The sequence below is a fragment of the Bufo bufo genome, chromosome 3 (genome assembly GCF_905171765.1).
Source record: "Bufo bufo chromosome 3, aBufBuf1.1, whole genome shotgun sequence".
NCBI lineage: Eukaryota > Metazoa > Chordata > Amphibia > Anura > Bufonidae > Bufo > Bufo bufo.
Genome location: NC_053391.1, coordinates 361,175,413 through 361,200,731, shown reverse-complemented (window position 1 = coordinate 361,200,731; position 25,319 = coordinate 361,175,413). Strand labels below are relative to the sequence as shown.

Genomic DNA, 25,319 nt, shown 5'->3' with positions numbered 1-25,319 from the left:
ACACACAGCTCCATCAAGAGAAAAATAAAAAGGTATAGTTCTCAAAAAATGGCTGTACAGGTAGTCCAGAAAGCTGTTCAAAAGCAACATGGCGCCTGTAAACCAATCCATCAAAATCTGCACAACAAAAGCCAAAAGGTTGTCTGGCATTACTAGGCAGCTGCGCACATTGGATGGCACACTGGAGGCAGTGAACTGCTCCTACTGCGCAGATCCTGAACACCTGATGTGAAGTCTGTGCAACAGGACAGGACACGAGCACATAGTGCAAGCTATCGGGACCACAGGGCCAATATGTGAATAATGGTGGGCCGATGGGGGTAGTAGTAGTTTACTCACAGTTCTGTATAGCTCCCTGGGCCAGCGTGCAGTAAATGGAAGGACAGCACCAGTTCCTTCGGGGCACGCTCTGTTGTCCAGGGACTTCCGCCAGATAGTGGTTGAGGTGTCCTCGGTGGAATAGGTTTTTTAGGTGCCGTAAAGGCAGGGTTCCTGGTGTTCGTGACGCCAGCACCGTAAGGTGCAATGAGGGATAGTGACGAATAAGGAGAGAGTCAGGAGTTGATGAACAAACTGGAACTTTACTCGAATAATTGTCTTGAGGTAGTATAATCCAGTAGTAGTGCCTTGGTTCACAATAAAGAATGCTCAGCTGCAATTCCCAATAACTGGCTCGGTAGGGCTAACCAATACAGGCTTTGGTTTGGCTTGTGTGGGAAAGGTACTTTCCTTAGCTTTGGCTTCGCTCCAATAAACCAGGCTTCAGGTACTTCGATCTTTATCTTAATTCTGCATTTAACAGAACGGTCTCCCTAGCGGCAGGCATTAGTCTTTTGCTCCATTCTTTGGACGGGTTGCCTTTACACACAAAAATCCACTTCATCCCTGGCTGGACAGTGGAACTACAGTAAGGATCCAGTAACCTTGGCCTTGATTCCCTCTCTATATTGCCCTACTGGAGTGTGCCCAGGGTTATACCTCAGCAGCTACATGCTATACTTCTCTCCTTACCTCCACTAACCTCTCATCTCACTTCCTGTGACTGACCTGTTCTATATTTATGATGCTAAAGCACCACCTAGTGGTGAATAGGTGTAATGCAGTTACCAGCCTGTTGTAAGGAATTTGCAGCTATTACAGACAAAATAGACATCACATTATTAAAGGGACCAACTTCTAACACAGAGTGGGACACTGCACATATATAGGGGATGCAGCAGCCAAAACAAGCCACATCATTTGCTTACTGGAGCAGCAGCAAAGACCATAAATGAAAAATAAACAGAATATAGATGCAAGAAAATGAGCAAAAACAGACCACTGACTGCAATATAGACACTAGCCTAAAAATATTTTAAAGTGGCCAAACCCTTTAAATCAATTAAATTCAAAGCTGAATCTTCAGACCTGGGATGGAAATGTATAAAATAACCTCCGACATAAAGAACTAGACATGCATTGCTACAGACACATATATAAACAGATAACATACCATTTTACCAGTAAATAGCTTTTAACAAATACGGTCTAAATGCGCGGCTATGATTATGCTCAGCAATAAAACATTTCTATTTCCAATCCAGAGAAAAATACTAACTAAAATCCAAGAAGTCATTACATACCAATCTATATTTAGCGGTCCTTGGTGGATGTCGCTCGGTACTGTCACAGGTGACCTTCTGAATGTGGTGACATCAAACTTCTGTGTGAATATTTATTTTAGTTATAAATAGTATGGAGTCATATACTGTGTTTAAAATAGCAAAACCTGTATCCGTGGAAATGTAATTTTATGTGATGCAGATATCTATAACCTTTTAAAAATCTATGGCCGATTCCAACAATCACAAAGGTGCCACGGCGTATTACAGAGTTATCCCGCCACTCGATTGCTATTTCTCTTCCTTTTCATAGGACAGACAGAATAGCAGGAGTTCTACATGGTTGCTGAAGGGGACACAGAGTGCCCCCTTGCAGGAACAGTATATGGACATCTAGCTCAGAATAGAGTACCCCCTTTAAAGGGGGTGTCACATGTAGACAATCCCTATTCATATGTGCAGTGAGTGGTTGTGGCCCTGATGAGATGTTGTTGTGTTGTGTCACGGTGCTCTCCCTCAGGCCATCACTCCCTGGGGTTCGGTGCAGTGAATAAGTGATGTGAAGGAACCAGATAGACAGTATAGAACAAAGAACGTCTTTTTTTTATTGAGTGCAAAAAACAAATAGCAGCACATCCAGCAGCAGTTCATACAAAATGCAATTTCTCCTCCCAGATAATGGGGTATGGTGGCTAGCAATGTGGCAAAAGATGACTCTGAAGTTTGGTAGCTGATAATGTCTCCCTCCTGTTTCCCTTCCCTACAGCTGTACTCTGGCACCTGTAGGTGTCCACTGTATGATGCAGGCTTCTAGCTATGCCTGTCCAGATCTGCGGTGGTGGGTGTCTTGACATGTCTACCCTCACCTTGCAGTGAAGTCTGTATAGCTTGATTGCTTGATCACTCTGCTGACACATATACGCGGTAGTTTACAGCTCTTCTGTAGCCTGGAACCCTGCAGGTTCTCTAGGGCAGTGTTCCTCCTAGATGAGCTACCTCTGGGGCCCTCATGGTCTGGAGGAACGGGAGCTGGATCACAGGCTCCCTCACTCCTCACTCTCTCTGTCTGACTAGACTGGAACTCCCCCTCCTGGCAGGAAGTAGGACAAGCCCACTACTACCAAGAGGTGAGGAACAGGTGAGGAATCCACACCTTCTTAACCACTTAAGGACCACAGGTTTATACCCCCCAAGTGACCAGGTCCTTTTTTACAAATCGGCACTCCACAACTTTAACGGTTTATTGCTCGGTCATGCAACTTGGCACCCAAATGAATTTTACCTCCTTTTCTTCTCACTAATAGAGCTTTCATTTGGTGGTATTTCATTGCTGCTGACATTTTTACTTTTTTTTTGTTATTAATCGAAATTGACCGAAATTTTTGCCAAAAAATGAAATTTTTCACTTTCGGTTGTAAACATTTTCAAATAAAACTACATTTCTATATAATTTTTTCTCTAAATTTATTGTTCAACATGTCTTTGATAAAAAAAATGCAATAAGTGTATATTTATTGGTTTGCGCAAAAGATATAGCGTTTACAAACTATGGTACAAAAATGTGAATTTCCGCATTTTGAAGCAGCTTTGACTTTCTGAGCACCTGTCATGTTTCTTGAGGTGCTAGAATGCCAGGATAGTATAAATACCCCACAAGTGACCCCATTTTGGAAAGAAGACACCCCAAGGTATTCCGTGAGGGGCATGGCGAGTTCCTAGAATTTTTATTTTTTTGGCACAAGTTAGCGGAAAATAATGTATTTTTTATTTTATTAATTTTTTCTTACAAAGTCTCATATTCCACTAACTTTTGTGAAAAAATAAAATTTTACATGAACTCGCCATGCCCCTCACGAAATACCTTGGGGTGTCTTCTTTACAAAATGGGGTCACTTGTGGGGTATTTATACTGCCCTGGCATTTTAGGGGCCCTAAAGCGTGAGAAGTAGTTTGGAATTCAAATGCGTAAAAAATGCCCTGTGAAATCCAAAAGGTGCTCTTTAGAATTTGGGCCCCTTTGCGCACCTTGGCTGCAAAAAAGTGTCACACATGTGGTATCGCCGTACTCAGGAGAAGTAGGGCAATGTGTTTTGGGATGTTTTTTTACATATACCCATGCTGGGTGAGAGAAATATCTCTCTAAAAGTCAACTTTTCCCATTTTTTTATACAAAGTTGTCATTTTAGAGAGATATTTCTCTCACCCAGCATGGGTATATGTAAAAAGACACCCCAAAACACATTGCCCTACTTCTCCTGAGTACAGCGATACCACATTTGTGACACTTTTTTGCAGCCTAGGTGCGTAAAGGGGCCCAAATTCCAAGGAGTACCTTTTAGGAGGGCATTTTTAGACATTTGGATTCCAGACTTCTTCTCACGCTTTAGGTCCCCTAAAATGCCAGGGCAGTATAAATACCCCACATGTGACCCCATTTTGGAAAGAAGACACCCAAGGTATTCCGTGAGGGGCATGGCGAGTTCCTAGAATATTTAGTTTTTTGGCACAAGTTAGCGGAAAATGATTATTTTTTATTATTTTTTTTTTTTCTTACAAAGTCTCATATTTCACTAACTTGTGACAAAAAATAAAATTTTACATGAACTCGCCATGCCCCTCACGGAATACCTTGGGGTGTCTTCTTTCCAAAATGGGGTCACTTGTGGGGTATTTATACTGCCCTGGCATTTTAGGGGCCCTAAAGCGTGAGAAGAAGTCTGGAATATAAATCTAAATTTTTTTTCACGTATTTGGATTCCGTGAGGGCTATGGTGAGTTCATGTGAGATTTTATTATTTATTATTTGTAAGAAAAAAAAAAGAAAAAAATCAATTTCCGCTAACTTGTGGCAAAAAAAAAAAATCTTCTATGAACTCACCATGCCCCTCAAAAGTGATCTTTATAGCGTCGCCGCGATTTTACTGTGTTTTTGCAGTGATCATAAAAAAATAAATTTCTGTCACTGCGGTGGGGCGGACTGAACGCAAGTGTGCGCACAAGATCAGGCCTGATCGGGCGAACACTGCGTTTTTTTGTAGAGCCTATAGAACATGTCCTATTCTTGTCCGCAATTGCGGACAAGAAAAGGCATTTTCTATATAGTTCTGGCAATGTGCGGATCCGCAAAATGCGGAAAGCACATTGCCAGTGTCCGTGTTTTGCGGATCCGCGGTGTCCGTGTTTTGCGGATCCGTGGATCCGCAAAACACATACGGACGTCTGAATGGAGCCTTACAGGGGGGTGATCAATGACAGGGGGGTGATCACGGAGTCTATATGGGGTGATCACCCCCCTGTAAGGCTCCATTCACACGTCCGTATGTGTTTTGCAGATCCGCGGATCCATGGATCCGCAAAACACATACGGACGTCTGAATGGAGCCTTACAGGGGGGTGATCAATGACAGGGGATGATCACCCCATATAGACTCCCTGATCACCCCCCTGTCATTGATCACCCCCCTGTAAGGCTCCATTCAGACATCCGTATGTGTTTTGTGGATCCGCGGATCCGCAAAACACATACGGACGTCTGAATGGAGCCTTACAGGGGGGTGATCAATGACAGGGGGGTGATAAGTGACAGGGGGGTGATCAGGGAGTCTATATGGGGTGATCAGGGGTTAATAAGGGGTTAATAAGTGACAGGGGGAGGTTTAGTGTAGTGGTGTTTGGTGCTACTTTACAGAGCTGCCTGTGTCCTCTGGTGGTCGATCCAAGCAAAAGGGACCACCAGAGGACCAGGTAGCAGGTATATTAGACGTTGTTATCAAAACAGCGTCTAATATACCTTTTAGGGGTTAAAAAAATCGCATCTACAGCCAGCCAGCGAATGATCGCCGCTGGCAGGCTGTAGATCAGCTCGTTTACCCCCGGTTCCTGTGAACGCGCGCTCCTGTGTGCGCGCGCTCCTGTGTGTGCGCGTTCACAGGAAATCTCGCGTTAGTGTGACCTGGCAGAACCGCCGCATTGACGCCGATCGGCGTTAGCGAGACGGGAGATGGTTAAAGTCTGAATCCCTTTAGCAAATTGTAATTTCTTTGGGGGACAATTACCCCCAGGCAACTAGACTTCTATTATCTCGTAACGTATTAAGCTCCGTTTCCTTTATCCTTTTTATTTTCAAACTGTTATTTTTTTGCATTTTATTTGTATGTCATTGTATTTTTACATTTTGATAACTGCATTTCTGTGTGCACTGTCCTGTGTACAGTATATTAAAACTTCACTTTAAAGCGGTTGACCCACGATAAATATTCTAAAGTTTTCAAACCAGCACCTGGACCTGAATACTTTTGTAATTGCATTTAAATAAACATTTTTGTACCGCTGTACCCATGACTAATATTCTAAATGTGAATATCTTGACTTTTCAGTGTTCATCACTGTACATTATTGAAACATTTCGACTTCCCACATATGAGTCATATCTGCCAAAATACAAAGCGGATGACACATAGACCATATTGTTACACTGCTAGTCTTCCCCGGAATACTGTACATATAACAGTTCCTCACAACAAACAGGACATACAGTAGACACAAGCTGTTTAAAGAATGCAATCATATATCCTCATGTAGCCTCACCTACAACAGAAAACAGTTTCATGGTTTATGCTGCTAAAAATGTATTTGTGAAAGTGATCTTGGATTTGAAAGTGCCTAAATATATTAGACATAATGTGGTGCTATAGATATCAAAATGTTTTTTTTTAGATAGCAGAAAGTAGAACCCCCCTCCCCAACATTGTGGTTGGCCATAAAATTATCAATGCCTTATTCCCAAAACCAGAACTCAAAGTCTGTCTAAACAAACCCAGGTAAGCAGAACAACTTCACACAGACAGGAGATCCCCCTCCTAAAACTTGTTACTGGCATATGAGTTTCCTGAAAAGCCCCTAGATCTGGTGGAGCCGTTTTAAAGGTCAGGCTGAGGATATTTTAACCTGCAGAAAGGGTTAATGTATACAAAACCCATATAGATGAATATTCATCAAAGAAATACTGGATCTAATCCATATTTTGGCAGTGTACTTCCACAGGTTTGTATTAGGCCATTTATTTCCATCACCTGTGTTAACATCACCTCAATCAGGGCTCTGTAAGATGTAGTAATTAAGGGACTCATCAAGTACTGCCTTTAATCCCTCCATGTTTGATATGCAGATATGCATGTGTGTGAAAACATTATGGCGGGTTGGATGAAGGTAGCTTGATGTCCCACAAGAAAATATATCTTAGTGGAAAGATTTTGAGCAAAATCCTTTGTTAAGGTGACCTCATGAAACTTGGTCGTAAAAGGCCATTGGCATACACACTAGCCTCTCCATCACATCAGAGGAAGGGGAGCTCGTAGTGGAATCTGCAGATTCTTCTTAAGGTGTGGATTCCTTTAGCAAATTGTCATTTCTTTGGGGGACAACTACCTCCAGGCAACTGGACTTCTACCATCTTGTAACGTATTAAGTTCCGTTTCCTTTATCCTTTTTATTTTAAAATTATTTTTTTTGCATTTAATTTGTATGCCATTGTATTTTTACATTTTGATAACTGCATTTTTGTACGCACTGTCCTGTGTATATTAAAACTTCACTTTAAAGGGGTTGTCTCACCAAACATATTCTGAAGTTTTCAAACCAGCACTTGGATCTAATTACTTTTGTAATTGTATTTAATTTAAAAAAATTGTAATGACTGAGTTATTTTGTAAAATGTATCCGCATAGCGCCTCCTGCCGTTTGTTCTTTTTTATTCTCATTTCTTTGTCTGGCTCACTGAGAAAGCCGCACATGCTCAGTTTCATCCTTCAACTGCCTCCTGAGCTGTGATAGGGAGAGCTGAGACACGCCCCCTGAGCTGTGATAGGGAGAGCTGAGACACGCCTCCTGAGCTGCAGCAGAAAAGACACTCCCCTTGAGCTGTCAGCTTGATATAATTCTAGCAGAGCAATGAAAGTGGAGATCTCTGGATCCATGTGAGATACAGGGCTGGTTCTAGATTTGTTAGAAAGAGGTTGTCATATACTATATGAAGTCTGATTTTAATTTTTTACATTAATCATGGGATAACCCCTGTAAGGGATCGCTGTACCTGGGGGGTCATTCTCACAAGAATCGTGGTCCACCGCAGCTTTCGGGGCCAACCATTGCATTTATTGGGACATTTTTCATACACTGAACAGTACAGTTAATAATCACTGGGGTGGTGAGGTTCCCACATACATCAAAACAAAACAAATACCTACCCAGCTGGGCTCTCACTACACCTTATAACGTGGCCCTGACTCAGCTACAGAACCCTGTTCACACACGGAACCCATATGCAGCTTTTTCTCAGCCCTTAGTTCCCCAGCCTCTCCAGCTGTAATCAGTCCCGTACCTGTATGGGGAAGTGTGGCCCAACAGTCCTCCCGACTCCGGCCTTGTGACCCTTGAATCCCGGCGTTCCCCAAACTTCGGGCTGTCACAATGCCCTGGTCTCTCAGCCTGGCAAGCTGAGACCACACACAGAGCCTCTGCTCTGGGTCTCTGTATCTCACAGTGTATCTCTCCCCAGACTGACCTACTCTGAGGCGCTTTATGCCAGCCTGATTACAGCAGGCCTCACCTGCGATCACCTCAGGTAGAAAGGAAAACCCGTACTGGAAGGGTGTGGACTGGCAACTCCCTCTACCAAGCCTAGCCACCAGTCCAAGTAAAATCCAGCCCAGAAAATGTATACAAAAATGTCTCAGCAAACTATGCTTTGCTGAGACTACTGCCACTCTCTGGATTTTATCTGTCTCACCCATCTGAGGTACCTGAAGTGGGACAACACACCTTCCAGCACTGTTCACATTACCACACCCCTTAAAGGGGTATTCCAATTTCAAACAATGGGGGCATATCGCTAGGATATGACCCCATTGTCTGAGATGGGAAAATCCCTTTAATAAGAGCCTTCTTGTGTTCTAAATGATTTCATAATCTCAGAAGAAGCATTACTAATATTTGTGTATTAACCCTGTGAATGCTAGAGAGCATAGTGGGTCTTAGTGGGTAATTGTGAGTTAGCCAGTTAAAGGCATCTTGTCCGCTTAATGTCACAAGTGGTAGCAGCTAATATTCCTTAGTTGTGGATGTCAGAGAGCTAAAGGGGAAAGATTTAGCATAACCCTGTCACTCAAAGTAGCAGAATGGGAAACTGATGTTGCAAATCTGGGTGACTCTTTAAGCTCACATCCTGAGTCTAAGTTGTGATCCTGACACACAAAAATAATTCAAACCCTCGATTTTGGCAGGATTGGCCAATGTTCACACAAAACTCTCTTGCTGGCAGATGTCAGTGGAATGAAAGATTAAGTAAATTGGATTTCAACATGCCCAATCCTTTGTGACCATGAGAGATAAGCCACTGCAAGAGGTGTTTGGTGGCAGCTAGTCCCCTTTCATCGGGGAGTTGGGGGAATATCTGACAGCCAAACACTCATTCGGCCAATAGTTATTTAAGGGGTATGGCCACCTTTACAGGGGTACGTTGGATTTCAACATGACCAATCCTTTGTGACCATGAGCAATAAGCCACCACTAGAGGTGTCTGGTGGCAGCTAATCCCCTTTCATCTAGGAGTTGGGGGAAATATCTTTCAGCTAAACACTCATTCGGCCAACAGGGGTATGGCCACCTTTACAGGAGCAAAGTTTAATGAAACTTAAACTTTTATAGTTGTAATGTGAAGTAAAACAAATCCTGTTTTTTTTTTCCTTTTTTTCAAAGGAGATGTAAACATCGCAATGTTAGACCGCAATGGTCAGCTTGAGGTGGAAGTGATCAAGGCAAGGGGTCTAACTCCAAAACCAGGTTCTAAGACAATACCAGGTAAAAAAAATATCTTTCTAAAATAAAAAAAGCACACCAAAATTATATTATTTGCATTTGAATTGCATATATGACTTGCTTTATTCCTTCCAGTCCGGGCTCTAGTTTGCTGATTAGTTTAGCTTTCTCTGATTTAAAGGGATCTTTAAAAAGGGTTGTCCAAACATTACATATTTATCAGATCACACAAAGCAGAACATTTGCTGACATAATTAAAAAAAATTCCTGTCTAGATATTTCGATTATATACTTGTTATGACTCTCCCTGGTGTTCTTTTGATTCCCTCTCAGCATGTTCTCCTTGCATGGGAAGAAGCCCCTTCTAGTACACTGACTGTATTACTGGCTGCCTGCACAATCTTTATTAATGCAACAACCGCCTTAATACTGGAAAAAAAGAAGGAAAATGAAAGGCCATGGACCTTCAGGGCATTTTTTATGACTGCATTTGCTCATTTTGAGCTAAAAATCTGTTTTTAGTTGGTCTTTATTAAAACTTTTTAGCAGTTTTTGTGATACATGGGGTTAAAAATCAGTCTATTTGCAGACTGTCCCTCCTGAGTTCTGTCAGATGATGGCTCGTGTGAAGCCTTATCTCTGATCTTCGGACCTCATAAACACTAATTGTAGCTAAACTCTTACCAAATTGATAGAAATATGGCCTAAATGAGTGTTTATGAGGTCAGGAGATCAGCCATAAGGTTTCACATGAGCTGTCAGCTGACAGAACTCAGGAGTAACAGTCTGCAAATAGACTAATGTTTATCTCTGTGTATTACAAAAACTGCTGAAAGTTTTTAATATATACAAATTGAAAAAAAATTTTTAGTCCAAAATGAGTAAAATGCAATCATAAACAAAAAATTGCCCCAAAGGTGTCCATAGCCTTTAACCACTTCCAGACCGGGCCATTTATACCCTTCCTGACATGTGTCACTTTATGTGGTAATAACTTTAGAACACTTTTACTTATCCAAGCCATTCAGAGATTGTTTTCTCGTGACACATTGTACTTCATGTTAATGGTAAATTTGAGTCAATATGTTTTACCTTTATTTATTAAAAAAATCCAAGTTGACGAAAAATTTAAAAAAAATTCACTGTTTTCTAAATTTGAATCTCTCTGCTTTTAAAACAGAAAGTGATACCTCATAAAATATTTATTACTTAACATTCCCCATATGTCTCCTTTATGTTGGCATCATTTTGCAAATGTAATTTTATTTTTTTCAGGACGTTAGAAGGCTTAGAATTTTAGAAGCAATTCTTAAAATTTTTAAGAAAATTTCCATAACCCACTTTTTAAGGACCAGTTCAGTTCTGAAGTCACTTTGTGGGGCTTACATAGTGGAAACCCCCCATAAATTACCCCATTGCAGAAACTACACCCCTCAAGTTACTCAAAACTGATTTTACAAACTTTGTTAACCCTTTAGATGTTCCACAAGAATTAAAGGAAAATGAAGATCAAATTTAAAATTTTCTCTTTTTTGGCAGATTTTGCATTTTAATCCATTTTATTCTTTAACACATCGATGGTTAACAGCGAAACAAAACTCAATATTTATTACCCTGATTCTGCAGTTTACAGAAACACCCCACTTATGGTCGTAAACTGATTTAAGGGCACACATCAGGGTGCAGAAGAAAAGGAGCGCCACATGGTTTTTGGAAAGCAGATTTTACTGGACTGGTTTTTAGATGCCATGTCCTATTTGAAGCCCCCCTGATGCACCCTTAAAGTAGGAACTCCCAAAAAGTGACCCCATTTAGGAAACTAGTGGATAAGGTGCCAGTTTTATGCGTACTATTTTGGGGTACATATGATTTTTAATGGCTCTATATCAAAATTTTTGTAAGGCAAGGTAACCAAAAAATGGCACAGTTTTTACTTTTAACAAAATTCATCTGACAGGGTAGATCATGTGCTATTTTTATAGAGCAGGTTGTTATGGACGCAATGATATCAAATATGTCTACTTTCTTTATTTGTTTGTTTTAGTTTTACATAATAAAGCATTTTTTTTTAATTATGTTTTTGTGTCTCCATTTTCTGAACGCCATTTTTTTTCTGCTAATCGTCTTGTGCATGGGCTTATTTTTTACAGGGAGAGTTTATGTTTTTATTGGTACCATTTTTGGGTACATATGATTTTTTAGTCATTCATTATTACACTTTATGTGGCAATGTGACCAAAAAATTGGTTGTTTTAGCACAGTTTTTATTTATTTATTTTTACAGTGTTCACCTGAGGGGTTAAGTCATGTGACGTTTTTATAGAGCAGATCGTTACGGACGTGGCAATACCTAATATGTATACTTTTTCTTATTTATTAAAGTTTTACACAATAATAGCATTTTTGAAACAAAAATAAATTTATGTTTCAGTGTCTCCATAGTTTGAGAGCCATAGCTTTTTTATTTTTTGACCGTTGTCTTAGTTAGGCTCTCATTTTTGCGGGATGAGGTGACAATTTGATTGGTACTATTTTGGGGGGCATACGCCTTTTTGATCGTTTGGTGTTGCACTTTATGTGATGTTAGGTGACAAAAAAATGGCTTTCTTGGCACTGTTTTTATTTTATTTCTATTATGGTGTTCATGTGAGGGATTAGGTCATGTGATATTTTTATAGAGCTGGTTGTTACGGACACGGCGATACCTAATATGTATACTTTTTTTATTTATTTCACGTAAACACAATAATATTGAAAACTATATATATATATATATATATATATATATATATATTTGAAACAAAAAATTATGTTTTAATGTCTCTATGTTCTGAGAGCTATAGTTTTGTTTTTTTAGCGATTTTCTTATGTAGGGGCTCATTTTTTGCGGGATGAGGTGACGGTTTGATTGTTACCATTTTGTGGGACGTACGCCTTTTTTATCACTTGGTGTTGCACTTTTTGCGATTTAAGGTGACAAAAATAGCTTTTTTTGACACTGTTTATATTTATATTTTTTATGGTGTTTATCGGACGGGGTGGATCATGTGATCTATTTATAGAGCCGCCCGTCACGGACGCGGCAATACCAAATATGTATATATATATATTTTTCTATTTAAATTTTTTTTTATAAAACACTTTATTATTTTTATTTTTTTATTTTACACTTTGCTTCCCCCATAAGGTCATACAAGACCTCTGGGGGACATTTAACTTAACTTTTTTTTTTTCACTATTGATTTCTCCTGTAACTGGGGCTGACATAATAGCCCCAGTTACAGGGGAAATACACCCCCCAGAGTGGCTGTACAGCACTATACAGCGCTGTACAACCTCAGTGCAGGGCTGATCGAGGTCTGTGGAAGACCCAACAGCTCCTGCAATCTCCCGGCCACGGCAGTCACATGACCACCGGGGTGGGACAGGAAGCGCATAGCGCACAGCGCTCGCTGCAGATGGGTACTTAATAGTGTTGAATGAATTGAAGTTAAACCAATCGACTTCGAAGTGATCTCGATTTGTCACAAATCTTAATTTTCTGGCGCTTCGTGGTAATGAATCTATAAATGGCAGTAAAAAAATACATACTCACCTCATCCATTTGCTCGCGGATATGCCTTTGCGACCATCTTGATTGAAGAAAATGCACCAAATCTTGCGCACTGACATGTGATGACGTCACCATGTCTGTCATCATGTCAGTGCGTGTGAGATTTGGCACTTTTTCTTCAATCAAGGTGGCCATGAAGGCATCTCCACGAGCAAATGGATGAGGTGAGTATATATATTTTTTAAACTCCTGATTAACTCCTGAAAGGCCTCAATATGACTGTTAGATGCTGTGATCAGCATTGAACGCGGCATCTGAGGGGTTCAATGACGGGGGCAGCGCAATCACCGTTCCCCTTCATTGCGCCTGCTACATACAATGGAACGCGATTTGTGACAAAGTAATTCATAATGAATCAAAGTTCTTTATGAACTTCTGCGAAGGAGCCAAATCGAATTTTTGATAACTTCGCTCATCTCTAGTATCTAACACTAACAGGACTGCCTCTCCTGAGCCTCACCTAAGCCTACAATGTTCAGGGAGGTGTAGGAACCAGCTATATTTATACTCTGCTTAGAAGCCCTGGGCAGATGGCAGGGAGTGCTTAATCTAAAAGGAGGCAGCTACCCTCCAAACACATTGCAAGAAAATCCAAAGTCATTTATACCACCATGAACATTATAGGCTTAAAGGCTATGTACACCTTCAGAAGCAATTATTATTTATTATTCCATGTTACTCATTTTTGGCTAAAAATCATATTTTCAATCGGCCTTTATTAAAAATATTGAGCTGTTCTGTCACAAAGGGTTAACTGTTTCTCTAACTGTAAATAAAGTAGATAGGCACACTTCATCTAGGATTACCCAGAGGTTTCTATACCTTTGAAAATATTTATTGTAAACATGTACTCTCCACTTGAAGTTAATCACATCTCTAATACATACATCTCCATTAAAATATATAAAAAACCCCAACAAAAAGAGCATAAAACCCCCAAAAATAATAAAAGAAAATATTAAAAGAAAATTTAGACTGTATTGGCCAATAATGTCTGTCAGTTATATAGCCACCCCATTGTTGATTATAATGGATTGTATGGCATCTATTGTATGGTAGCTATCTATTGTTAGCTACCATACAATCCATTATAATCAACAATGGGGTAACATAGTAACATAGTTTATAAGGCAAAAAAAAGACATTTGTCCATCTAGTTCAGCCTGTTATCCTGCAAGTTGATCCAGAGGAAGGCAAAAAACCCTGTGAGGGAGAAGCTAATTTTCCTCACTTAAAGGGCTTTTGTCACCCCACTAAACTGATATTTTTTTTTTGTGTACTTATAATCCCTATACTGCGATATTGCTATACCTTATGTTATTAATAATTTTCGTTCAGTAGATTTTGCAAAAAACTTACTTTTATGATATGCTAATTACCTTTCTATCAGCAAGTAGGGTGTCTACTTGCTGGTAGCAGCCTCAGAAAACCACCCCTCCTTCTGTTGCTTGACAGGGCCAGCCGGGAGCTCCTCCTCCGGCCAGCCCTGTCAGCAGTGTGAGGAGTGCTGAGGAGCCGAGCCTCCTTATCTCAGAGCGCCTGCGCCGAATCAACACAGGCGCGCGATTTTTGAAATGCTGACCGGAGGAGGAGATCCCGGCTGGCCCTGTCAATCAACAGAAGGAGGGGGCGGTTTTCTGCGGCTGCTACCAGCAAGTAGACGCCCTACTTGCTGGTAGAAAGGTAATTAGCATATCACAAAAGTATGTTTTTTGCAAAATCTACTGAACGAAAATTATTAATAACATAAAGTATAGCAATATCGCAGGATAGGGATTATAAGTACACAAAAAAAAAAAAAAACTGTTTAGTGGGGTGACAGAAGCCCTTTAAGGGGAAAAAAATTCCTTCCCGACTCCAATCAGGCAATCAGTATAACTCCCTGGATCCAAGACCCCTCTCTAGTAGCTATAGCCTGTAATATTATTAGACTCCAGAAATGGGGCTCACAATCTAAGGTCCATATCAGTATGTCTTTTGAGTGTGGGAGGAAACTCCATGCAGATGTTGTCCTTGATCAGATTCAAACCTAGGACCCTAGCGCTGCAAGGCACCAGTGCTAACCACTGAGCCACCGCCTCTTGAACTCTTTCAGTGAACTCACCATCACCACCTCCTCAGGCAGAGAGTTCCATAGTCTTACTGCTCTTACCGTAAAGAATCCTCTTCTATGTGTACAAACCTTCTTTCCTCCAGACGCAGAGGGTGTCCCCTCATCACAGTCACAGTCCTGGGGATAAATAGATGATGGGAGAGATCTCTGTACTGACCCCTGATATATTTATACATAGTAATTAGATCTCCCCTCAGTCGTCTTTTTTCTAACGTGAATAATCCTAATGCTGATAATATTTCAGGGTACTGTAGTTGCCCCATTCCAGTTATTACTTTAGTTGCCCTCCTCTGAACCCTCTCCAGCTCTGCTATGTCTGCCTTGTTCACAGGAGCCCAGAACTGTACACAGTACTCGATGTGTGGTCTGACTAGTGATTTGTAAAGTGGTAGGACTATGTTCTCATCACGGGCATCTATGCCACTTTTGATGCAACCCATTATCTTATTGGCCTTGGCAGCAGCTGCCTGACACTGTTTTCTACAGCTTAGTTTGCTGTTCACCAAAATTCCTAGGTCTTTTTCCATGTCAGTGTTACCCAGTGTTTTACCATTTAGTATGTACGGGTGACTTGCATTATTCCTTCCCATGTCATAACCTTACATTTGTCAGTGTTAAACTTCGTCTGCCACTTATCTGCCCAAGCCTCCAATCTATCCAGATCTATCTGTAGCAGTATACTGTCCTCTTCCGTGTTAATTACTTTACACAGTTTAGTGTCATCTGCAAAAATTGATATTTTACTGTGCAAGCCTTCTACAAAATCATTAATAAATATATTGAAGAGATTAGGGCCCAATACTGACCCCTGAGGTACTCCACTAGTGACAGTGACCCAATCTGAGTGTGCACCGTTAATAACCACTTTCTGTTTTCTATTACTGAGACAATTACTTACCCACATACAGACATTTTCTCCCAGTCCGAGCATTCTCATTTTATATACTAACCTTTTATGTGGTACAGTGTCAAATGCTTTGGAGAAGTCCAGATATACGACATCCATTGACTTGCCGCTGTCAAGTCTAGAACTTACCTCCTCATAGAAACTGATTAAATTAGTTTGACATGACCGATCCCTCATGAAGCCATGCTGATATGGCGTTATTTGCTTATTTTCATTGAGGTCCTCCAAGATAGCATCTCTTAGAAAAGCTTCAAACAGTTTACCCACAACAGATGTTAAACTTACCGGCCTATAGTTTCCGGGCTCTGTTTTTGCACCCTTTTTGAATATTGGCACCACATTTGCTATGCGCCAATCCTGTGGAACACTCCCTGTCAGTATAGAGTCTGCAAATATCAGAAATATGGGTCTGGCTATGACATTACTTAATTCCCTTAGGATACGGGGGTGTATGCCATCCAGTCCTGGCGATTTGTCTATTTTAATCTTTTTTAAGACGCCGCTGTACTTCTTCCTGGGTCAGACCGGGCACTTTTAATGGTTATATAACTGACAGACAACGTACCATTATTGCCCAATACGGTCTCAATTTTTAAAAATATTTTGTTTTATTATTTTTTGGGGTTTTATGCTCTTTTTGTTGGGGGTTTATATGTATTTTAATGGAGATGTATGTATTAAAGATGTGATTAAGTTCAAGTGGAGAGTACATATTTACAATAAATATTTTCAAAAGTATAGAAGCCTCTGTGTAATTCTAGATGAAGTGTGCCTATTTACTTTATTTATAATTTTATAAATCAACATATTGTGACGGGGTGAAGTCATATAGATAGAGCATCTTATCCAGTATAATCAGAGCGTGAGCCGCTATCCAAAAATGTTTTTTTTTAACTGTGTGACTGGTACTGTCACTTTTACTTTGTGCCGGTCATCTAATAAACCTTATCTCTAAACTACTAAGGGGTCATAAACACTTATTTAAGCCCATTCTTATCAGTAAGATAAGAACTGAGCTATAATGATTATTTTTAATGTCAGAGAGAAGAGATGAGGAGCCTGTCAGCTCCCCAACTGACAGAAAAGAGAAAAAATCCAGAGTCTGCTTCTAGAGCATCTCAGCCCAGTACAGAAAAAAGGACTCCATGTTTTTTTAATAAAGACCAATTTAAAAATTTATTTTTAGCTCAAAATGAGTACAATGCAATAATAATAAAAATTGCCGCCAAAGGTGTACATAGCCTTTAAGTTAGACCCAGGGGAGGGAGTTCTGTTAGTGTTAGGTATCCATCTGCAGAAGCCATCTTGACATTGGTAGATGGGTCTGACACACGTTTGCGCAAATAGCTTCCCTTTTTCATGTATAGTAGGTATAGTACCACTGTAATCCAGAATAATCTATAATCCCTAGTTCTATTGTTTGCATGTATAACAGTGTGCTGCCATATTTTGTTTGCTATCCCTATACACATAACATGAATCTACTTTAGACAGTTCGGAATGGATTTTAAACAGAACATTTTCCACCCCAGGTTACAAGAGTATTCATGGCTAAGATCGGATTCCCCATCCTATGTGATGGCTGGGTTGATGGAAAAAGCCAAGTGAGCTGTGCTACACTATTTCCATAACTTTATATACTGCATGGGACAATTAATATAAAAGACTGAGATGGGAATACCCCTTTTCTTCGGCCACTCATGCAGGTTTTTATTTTCAAGCCATTTTGTATTGAATTCATTGGGCGTCTCCTGAAATACTCCAGATACTATATCTACACCTAATTGATGTATATATTCAGGGAATTAGACCTCATGCACACAGCAATGCAGTAGTTCATGGAGTGTACATATTACAAACTTGTTGGTACTCTGCCACCAAGAACTGTCTCCGTTATAGCACTGAAATACTGTACACCATACTTTTGCCGCATTCCAAGTTTTTTTCTCACTAATTCTCTTTGAATGTTTTTGCACAAAATCTGAGGTACATGGAGGCACAGTATGGGTCCATAGACCTACAGTCACTTACAGTCACTAGTGGTTTGTGTCCAATTTGGTTCTCATATTGCATCACTTTCTTTCTCAATTGTTCTAAGCTTTTATGGTTTTTCTCACAGTTTGTTACTGTCTTATATATACAGCTCCATACATCAAGGTCTACCTGATAGAAAATGGGGCATGTTTGTCCAAGAAGAAGACTAGAACAGCTAAGAAAACATGGGACCCACTTTATCAGCAAGTTCTCCTCTTTGATGAAGGACCTCAGGGGAAGGTACTACAGGTAAGGTGTTTCCTCCTGAAACATTATGTCGATTCATTAGCAAATTGTGAATTCATCAACTTATTCAGCCCTATTTCACTAAACAAAAGAGGTGAAGTTCACTTACAATCCTACCAGCAAAACAATCCTTTACTTTTCAGAGTATTTAACCCCTTCAGGACTGGGCCATTTTCTGTTTTGTTTTCATTTTCACTCCCAGCCTTCCCAGAGCGATAACCTTTTTATTTTTCCATTCACATAGCCATATGAGGGCTTGTTTTTTGTGAGGCAAGTTGTACTTTCTAATGGCACCATTTACTGTTGCATACGGTATATTGGGAAGATAGAAAGAAAATGTAAGATGATGTTAAATTATAAACAAAATTCAATACAGTTTTATGGGTTTTGTTTTTACAGTGTTTCCTATGTGGTAAAACTGACCAGCTACCTTTATTCACTGGGTCAGTACGATTACAATGATACTACATTTATACATTTTCTCTTCCATTTTAATACAGAAAAATTCCTAAGGAAGGCAAAACATAATTGGTGGTTTGCAACTGGCAAAGGGAGCCTTGTGGGACACCCTGGCTTAGGGGCCCAGTCTCAATTGAGACCGCTGAGACCCCTGCTTACAGAGATATTGACTGTATTTTAATTTATTTTATGGAGAAGACTTACAATAGGATGTGTTCAGCTTGTAGGAAGCTAGAGGTCTCCTATTTAGCATCCATTTCTGACAAAATAATTCAAAGCCAATATGGCAGCTCTTCCTGTCATCCCTCTCAGCAACCGCTGAACAGAAAAATGTCATTATTACTATAAGTAAAAGATTTTCTAATGTGGACAGTTCTATATTTTACGTGGAACTCTTCATTAAGCTTAAATTTGACCCAACAGTTATACACAGTCGAATCACACTATTATGACCACTTCCTACTTTTGACGTTGACAACACTTAGCTCATGAAGGAAGTCACGTGTGGTGAACTGGTGGGCATATAAGGTGTGTGATAGGCTGTCTGCACACATATCCCTAGTTGCCGTCATGGGTAAAAGGGCGAAATTATCAGAGTTGCAAAAATGGATGATTATTGGCTTTCATGCCAAGGGTGGCAGTATTTCTGATACTGTGCAGTTTGTGAACTGTTCACATGCTTGCTGTGGTGAAAGTGTATCTTGAGTGTACAAATGGCACCATTGCAAATAACTCGTCAAAGTGAAGACAGGACAGCACCACTTGTTAGCCGATTTCTGTGTAAAATGGCGGCGCAGTGCCAGGCCCCGACCTGAGGGCCCCCTTGGTAGCCCAAAAAATAGATGAAAAACCACAGCACTCCCAGTCTTGAATCCAATTTTGTGTTTATTAACACCGAAAAAAATAGCAACCTTGATATTTTTTTCGGTGTTAATAAACACAAAATTGGATTCAAGACTGGGAGTGCTGCGGTTTTTCATCAATTTTTTTGGCTACCATTGCAAATAAGTCACACGGAAACTACAGAGCACTGACGCCATTGATGTAAGAGGTGAATGTCAGCTACGAACGTGTGTCAGGGGTGGATCAACACTCTACAGTGGAGCAACTCACCACCAAAATGAACCAGGGGGCTACTAGACTTGTGTCTAAAACAACAGTTCAGCGATCTCTACTGCATACAGGGCTCCGAAGCAGACGGGTGGTCACTGCATCTCTGCTAACGAAGCTGAATCAGCAGAAAAGGCTTCAATTTCCAGGGCAGTATCAGAATTGGACTTCAGCTAATTGGCAGAGGGTTGCCTTCTATGATGAGTCACGTTTTCTGTTTCATCTGTTTCTGGATGAACATTGGTGTGTCAGGGGAGAAACATCAGAGAACAAACACCCTGCAACAATTGCTGGAAAAACACAAGCTGGTGGTGGCATTGTTATAGTCTAGGGAATGTTTTTGTGGCATACTTTGGGCCCATTCATCCATGCGGAAGGCACTCAAGCGATTTAGGTATGAATCCATCCTTGCAGAATCCATACATGCTGATTGTCTTCCTGAAGGTGGATGGGATCTTCCAGCAAGACAATGGGACATGTCACACGACCAGAAATGTCTGACATTGGGACGAAGAGCATGAACAAAACTTCCAAGTACTACCCTGGCCCCCTAATTCCCGAGACTTAATCCCAATAAAGCATTTGTTTGCTCTATGGATCCTCCCCACTCACCTTCCAGCAGCTGTGGGATGCACTGCAGTCAACATGGCTCTTGAAAATGAAATCCAGCACAGTGTCAAATAAAACAACAATTCTTTATTGATCACTTAAAATCCATAAAGTGCATGTAAAAAGCTACGCGTTTCAGACTTAGACAAATGGAAGGGGTTAAATGGCATGGTGAATATACCTGGTTGTCATGTGACATCGCTGCATTGTACACCCATATGAAACATGACATTACTTTTGTTGATTTGGCTAAGGTTTTGTCCGAATTTACCACATACGCAGTATGCATATGTGGTATTGGGAAAGAAATTATGTACATTCTTTTTTTAACACATATCATGTGATATGGAAGATTCATGGACGATCTCCTCCTTATTTGGATGGGATCGTCGATGTGTGTCCGTATGAATCAGGCTAATTTAACATTCAAAAAAAATCATGGAAAAAGATACAAAACATCCTGCCCGATATGATAGTAAAATATGTGGATGTGCATGGCTACATTTATAAAGTCACAGAAACTAATGCACTATAACAATAGATGCAAACATAACATATGGACTAAGCCCTCACTCTAATGATAAAATCTAAGACTCTTAGCCAATACATTTTGATCAAAACACATCTGTGCCCACCTACCCAGCGCCAAGGGGGTCTCAGGTCAGGCAGGTCCTACTCTAAACCTACCTCAGAAGGTTAGAGCTTAAACTGGATGAACTGTATGCTCACATGCACAGAGGATTAAATTTGAGATCAGGTATCACTTACACAATCTGTTTATATGCATATAATGGAAATATTATGGCATGCTTTCCTGGATATTTCCCATGTAATAAAGGGTCAAATTGGGTTCTTTGAATATGCCGATGAAATAAGATTGGGGGGGGGGGGGGGCGGGTCTTTTTCCAATCCAATTAATCCACCTGTGCTTTTTCTTTTAAATAAGTTGTTTGCGCATTGTATGAAATGCCAAGGACAACGTGTAGCTTTTTACATGCACTTTATAGATTTTAAGTAGATTCCATTTTCAAGTACTATTACCACAGCCGGAGCGTTTTTTCGTCCGAGCACTGTCTGGACTTTCTGTCTATGGTGAGTAAGGTTTTGGTGTGGTGAGCTGACCAGCTATTCATCTTCCTCCCACAGTCAGCATTGCTCCACATACCTGTGACAACCTACCAGGACCTTATTGAGTCACTCCAGCCTGTCTAGCTGCTGTCCGGTGGTTACTCTGGATATTAGCTGATGGTCATAATAATGTGACTCGACTGTGTATATATATCTAAATATGGTTGAGATATAGTGAACAAGTCGTGTTAAAAGTGTCTAGTATAAGTGCCATGTACATCCTTCACAGTTTTATCATAAGCTAGAGGTCAACATATTTTAACCTGCCTGTGGTGAAACATTGACGTTAAGAACCAAATGACAGTATCTACTTGGGCATGAATACATTTGTAACTATTTTTATTCTTGAATTCATACTTCCATTTGCTAGGATATGCCATCAATGTCAGATAGGTGCGGGTTCCACCTTGAAGACCAGCTCCAATCTTCAGAATGGGGCCCCTAAAGTGAAAGAAAGCACATAGTGCATGTGTGGTGTGCTCTCCACTCACTGCTATGGGAGTTCGGAAAAAAGAGTTCTGCATGCACGGCCACATCTCCATTCACCGCTATGGGGACTGCCAGAAATAGCTGAGCCAGCTCTTTTTAGAACTAGAACAGTGAAGGGTGACCACACATGTGCGACTTCTGTTCCTTCACTTTGAGAGGCTCATTCTGGAGATAGGAGCAGGTCCCAGGAACCCGCATGTTCCTGACATTGATTAATGTCTGAGATGAGATCAACCCCTTTAATGCAACTTCACCAAACTTTACATGTGACCAACAGTTCTGCTGTTAATACAAGGACCATTTCTGTACCTTCTATAGGTAATTGTGTGGGGAGACTATGGCAGAATGGACCACAAATGCTTTATGGGGATGGCACAGATTCTACTTGAAGAGCTTGATCTAAGTTCCTGTGTCACAGGCTGGTACAAACTATTTCCCACTTCATCACTGGCAGACTCCAGCATTGCTCCACTCACCCGACGGCTATCACAGTCCTCACTGGAGAGCTCCACCAGTCCATCTTGCACCTAACCTGCGGAGGAAGAAGAAGTGTTTGTTGAATTTTTTGTTCCAAATTTCTCTCCTTTCCCTGAAGCCTAACCAATCACCTTCCTCTTTATAGCACCAGACCTACCCTATAGACTGGTTATTCAGGGCTCTGGAAAAGGAGGGATGTAACTGAGGCTGAGGACCCTGTGCAACAAAACGATATAAAGCTGCCAATTAAATGATACTGCAAAAAATTATATACAAAAAGATATATATCTATATTATAATGAAACTCTTAAGAGACTGTTATATTTAAATATTACAGGGGAACCAAACAAAGATACTACATGCAGAAAAGAATCCGCAAAACGGCCCTGTGTCACCCTTGTCTCCTTAGAAGGCCTATAAGGGTGGCAGATTAGCTGCCTTGGCTTCATTTACCCTGCTGGAGTAAACGTATGCCAATGCATGTCTCCAGCAGTGTGTTACATTATACAAAAAAAGCACATATACACTAGACAGCACATAGATCTCAAGATATAGTAAAATATAGTAAATTGTATGATCCCTTTGCAGATGTTTTACTGCTCCTCATTTTTGAAAGCAGTGCCCCATCATAGTGAGCTGTCATAAATGTTCTATTTCAAGGGAGCTGATGTTAGCAACTGTGATATCATGTATATTTCATACAAAGCTATATACACTCATAACTATGAATGCATTTACATTTATCTATACTGCAAATGATATTTTTTCAGGTAAAATACTTTTTTTCTACATTTTTGCGTTCAAAATGGAATGTAGCATTTAAAGGTGCAATTTTGTTTCAGAGGTCTTACGATAAGAATGGCAAACGGAGACTTGTTACTTTTTGTCTACATGTTCTTTTTGCAGCACAGATAAGCAATCTTTATATATATATATATATATATATATATATATATATATATATATATAGATATATTACTGCATGTACCCTCTTGTGTAATATCACAAATCATCTCATCCGTTTTCTTTTAAGTGCTTTAAACTTTTTCGAGCTGCACTGAACTCCTAAAACACTTTAGTGCCAGGAAGATCTGCTATGTGCTCCTTTACCGCAACGATGATATTCATTGCAAACAACCTTGGATTGTCTAGGAGCACGCTTCAATGTGCCAATAAGTTAGTAGGCGATTTGTAGGCTTCATAGTGCTAGCCTGCCTGATACAAAGAGGTCATCTTGATTCCAAAAGACGTGAAAGGTGACTGCATTTGTCCGCAGACTTGCAATATCCCATACACTTATACTAAATGTTCATCATGATCATCTATGGTAAGCACTGGACAGTTTCTGGCAAAAAAAAAAAAAGAGAAAGAAACGGGGATGCAAGCATCATGCATACTGGAACACAAAAGCATATATGTAGCATGTGATCTCATGTAGCAACTGATATTGTTTCATAGAGGATGTCTACTGTAACAACTCAGGGCTGAAAAAGACATGGGCCGTCTATGGAACTGTGAGCTTTCTCTGGACCAGTCTACCGCCATTTATTACAATTTCAACCCAGTCTGCAGTATGTTTTTTTTCATCAGGATGGTGGATAAGAGTCCCACGTTTTCCTTAAAAAAATAACGCATGAAGATGGAAAAGGGAAATACGGAAGGACAGGATGGAATTGTTAAGGTAGTCACACTGTAATGTAAGGAAAGAAAAGATTGCACTATAGACACCATAACACAGTAAGTACCGTATCTCTCTTGACATTCTGTGGCAGCTGTGTGTGGAATTGTTTCCCTCAAATTAGTGAAGAAAAAAAGTCTGTTCACTATACAAACCACTATAACGTAGACAGAATTTAAAAGCATATCCTCAAAAATTTGAAGGATTTGTTTTAGAGATGACCTGCAGTGAAACATCTGATTATTATTTTGAATGTTATTTTTACTTAAAACTCCAAAGCTTTAACAGATATTTGCAAATCATCTGGCTCATATAGACGTCAAATAACATACAGTCATGATTTTTATTTATTTTTATTAAAGGGGTTGTCCACTTTCTGGTTACTGTTGACCATTGTGTTTGGAAGATGATTATATGGCACTTACTAATGTAGCCTTTGTTGATATTCTGCACCATTTTCTATATTTCATAAGGTCTGCCCCCTTGTTGGCCAAGTCTTTTGTTCTGTCCACACAGAGGTCTTATCCATAAAATGGCTGCTGATGGAGGGTCATGTGACCAGACAAATCACCTCCATGTGATGTCTCTCCTCCATTCAAATACACTGCACCTGCCATCTGCACCTCCACTACTGGGATTTAGTGCAGGTGCAGTGTTTTGGAATGGAGGAGGTTGAGAGATGTGTCTGGTCACATGACCCTCCATCAAAGGCCATCTTATGGACAGGACTTTTATGTGGACAACACAGAAGATTTGCCTAACAACATGGTTTAGGAAAAATAGCAAATGCCACAGAATATCAACAAAGGCTACATTAGTAAGTGCCGTATAGTCATCCTACATACACATTGGTCACAATTAGCCAGAAGTGGCCAATGTCTTTAATGATCTCAGACTCCTGGATAGTAGTTTCATGTATGCAAAAAAATAGGCAGAAATATACATATCCAGAGTTCAAAGAGTATAAAAAGTTTGTTGTCTAAGGCTACTTTCACACTTGCGTTGTTAATTCTGGTATTGAGATCCGGCAGAGGATCTCA

At 40.2% G+C, this 25,319-nt stretch overlaps 1 protein-coding gene across 1 annotated transcript in view; it reads left to right on the top strand.

The window, feature by feature from the left end:
• Positions 1 to 22,724, top strand: part of RIMS3 (regulating synaptic membrane exocytosis 3) — a 135,347-nt gene extending 112,623 nt beyond the window's left edge. Inside the window, exons 4-6 of the mRNA XM_040424526.1 lie at positions 9,357 to 9,458; positions 18,193 to 18,332; positions 22,443 to 22,724. Of these exons, the coding sequence (XP_040280460.1) occupies positions 9,357 to 9,458; positions 18,193 to 18,332; positions 22,443 to 22,655 (455 nt within the window). The 3' untranslated portion in view covers positions 22,656 to 22,724. The remainder of the gene's footprint in view (positions 1 to 9,356; positions 9,459 to 18,192; positions 18,333 to 22,442) is intronic.
• The last annotated feature ends 2,595 nt before the right edge of the window (positions 22,725 to 25,319 follow it).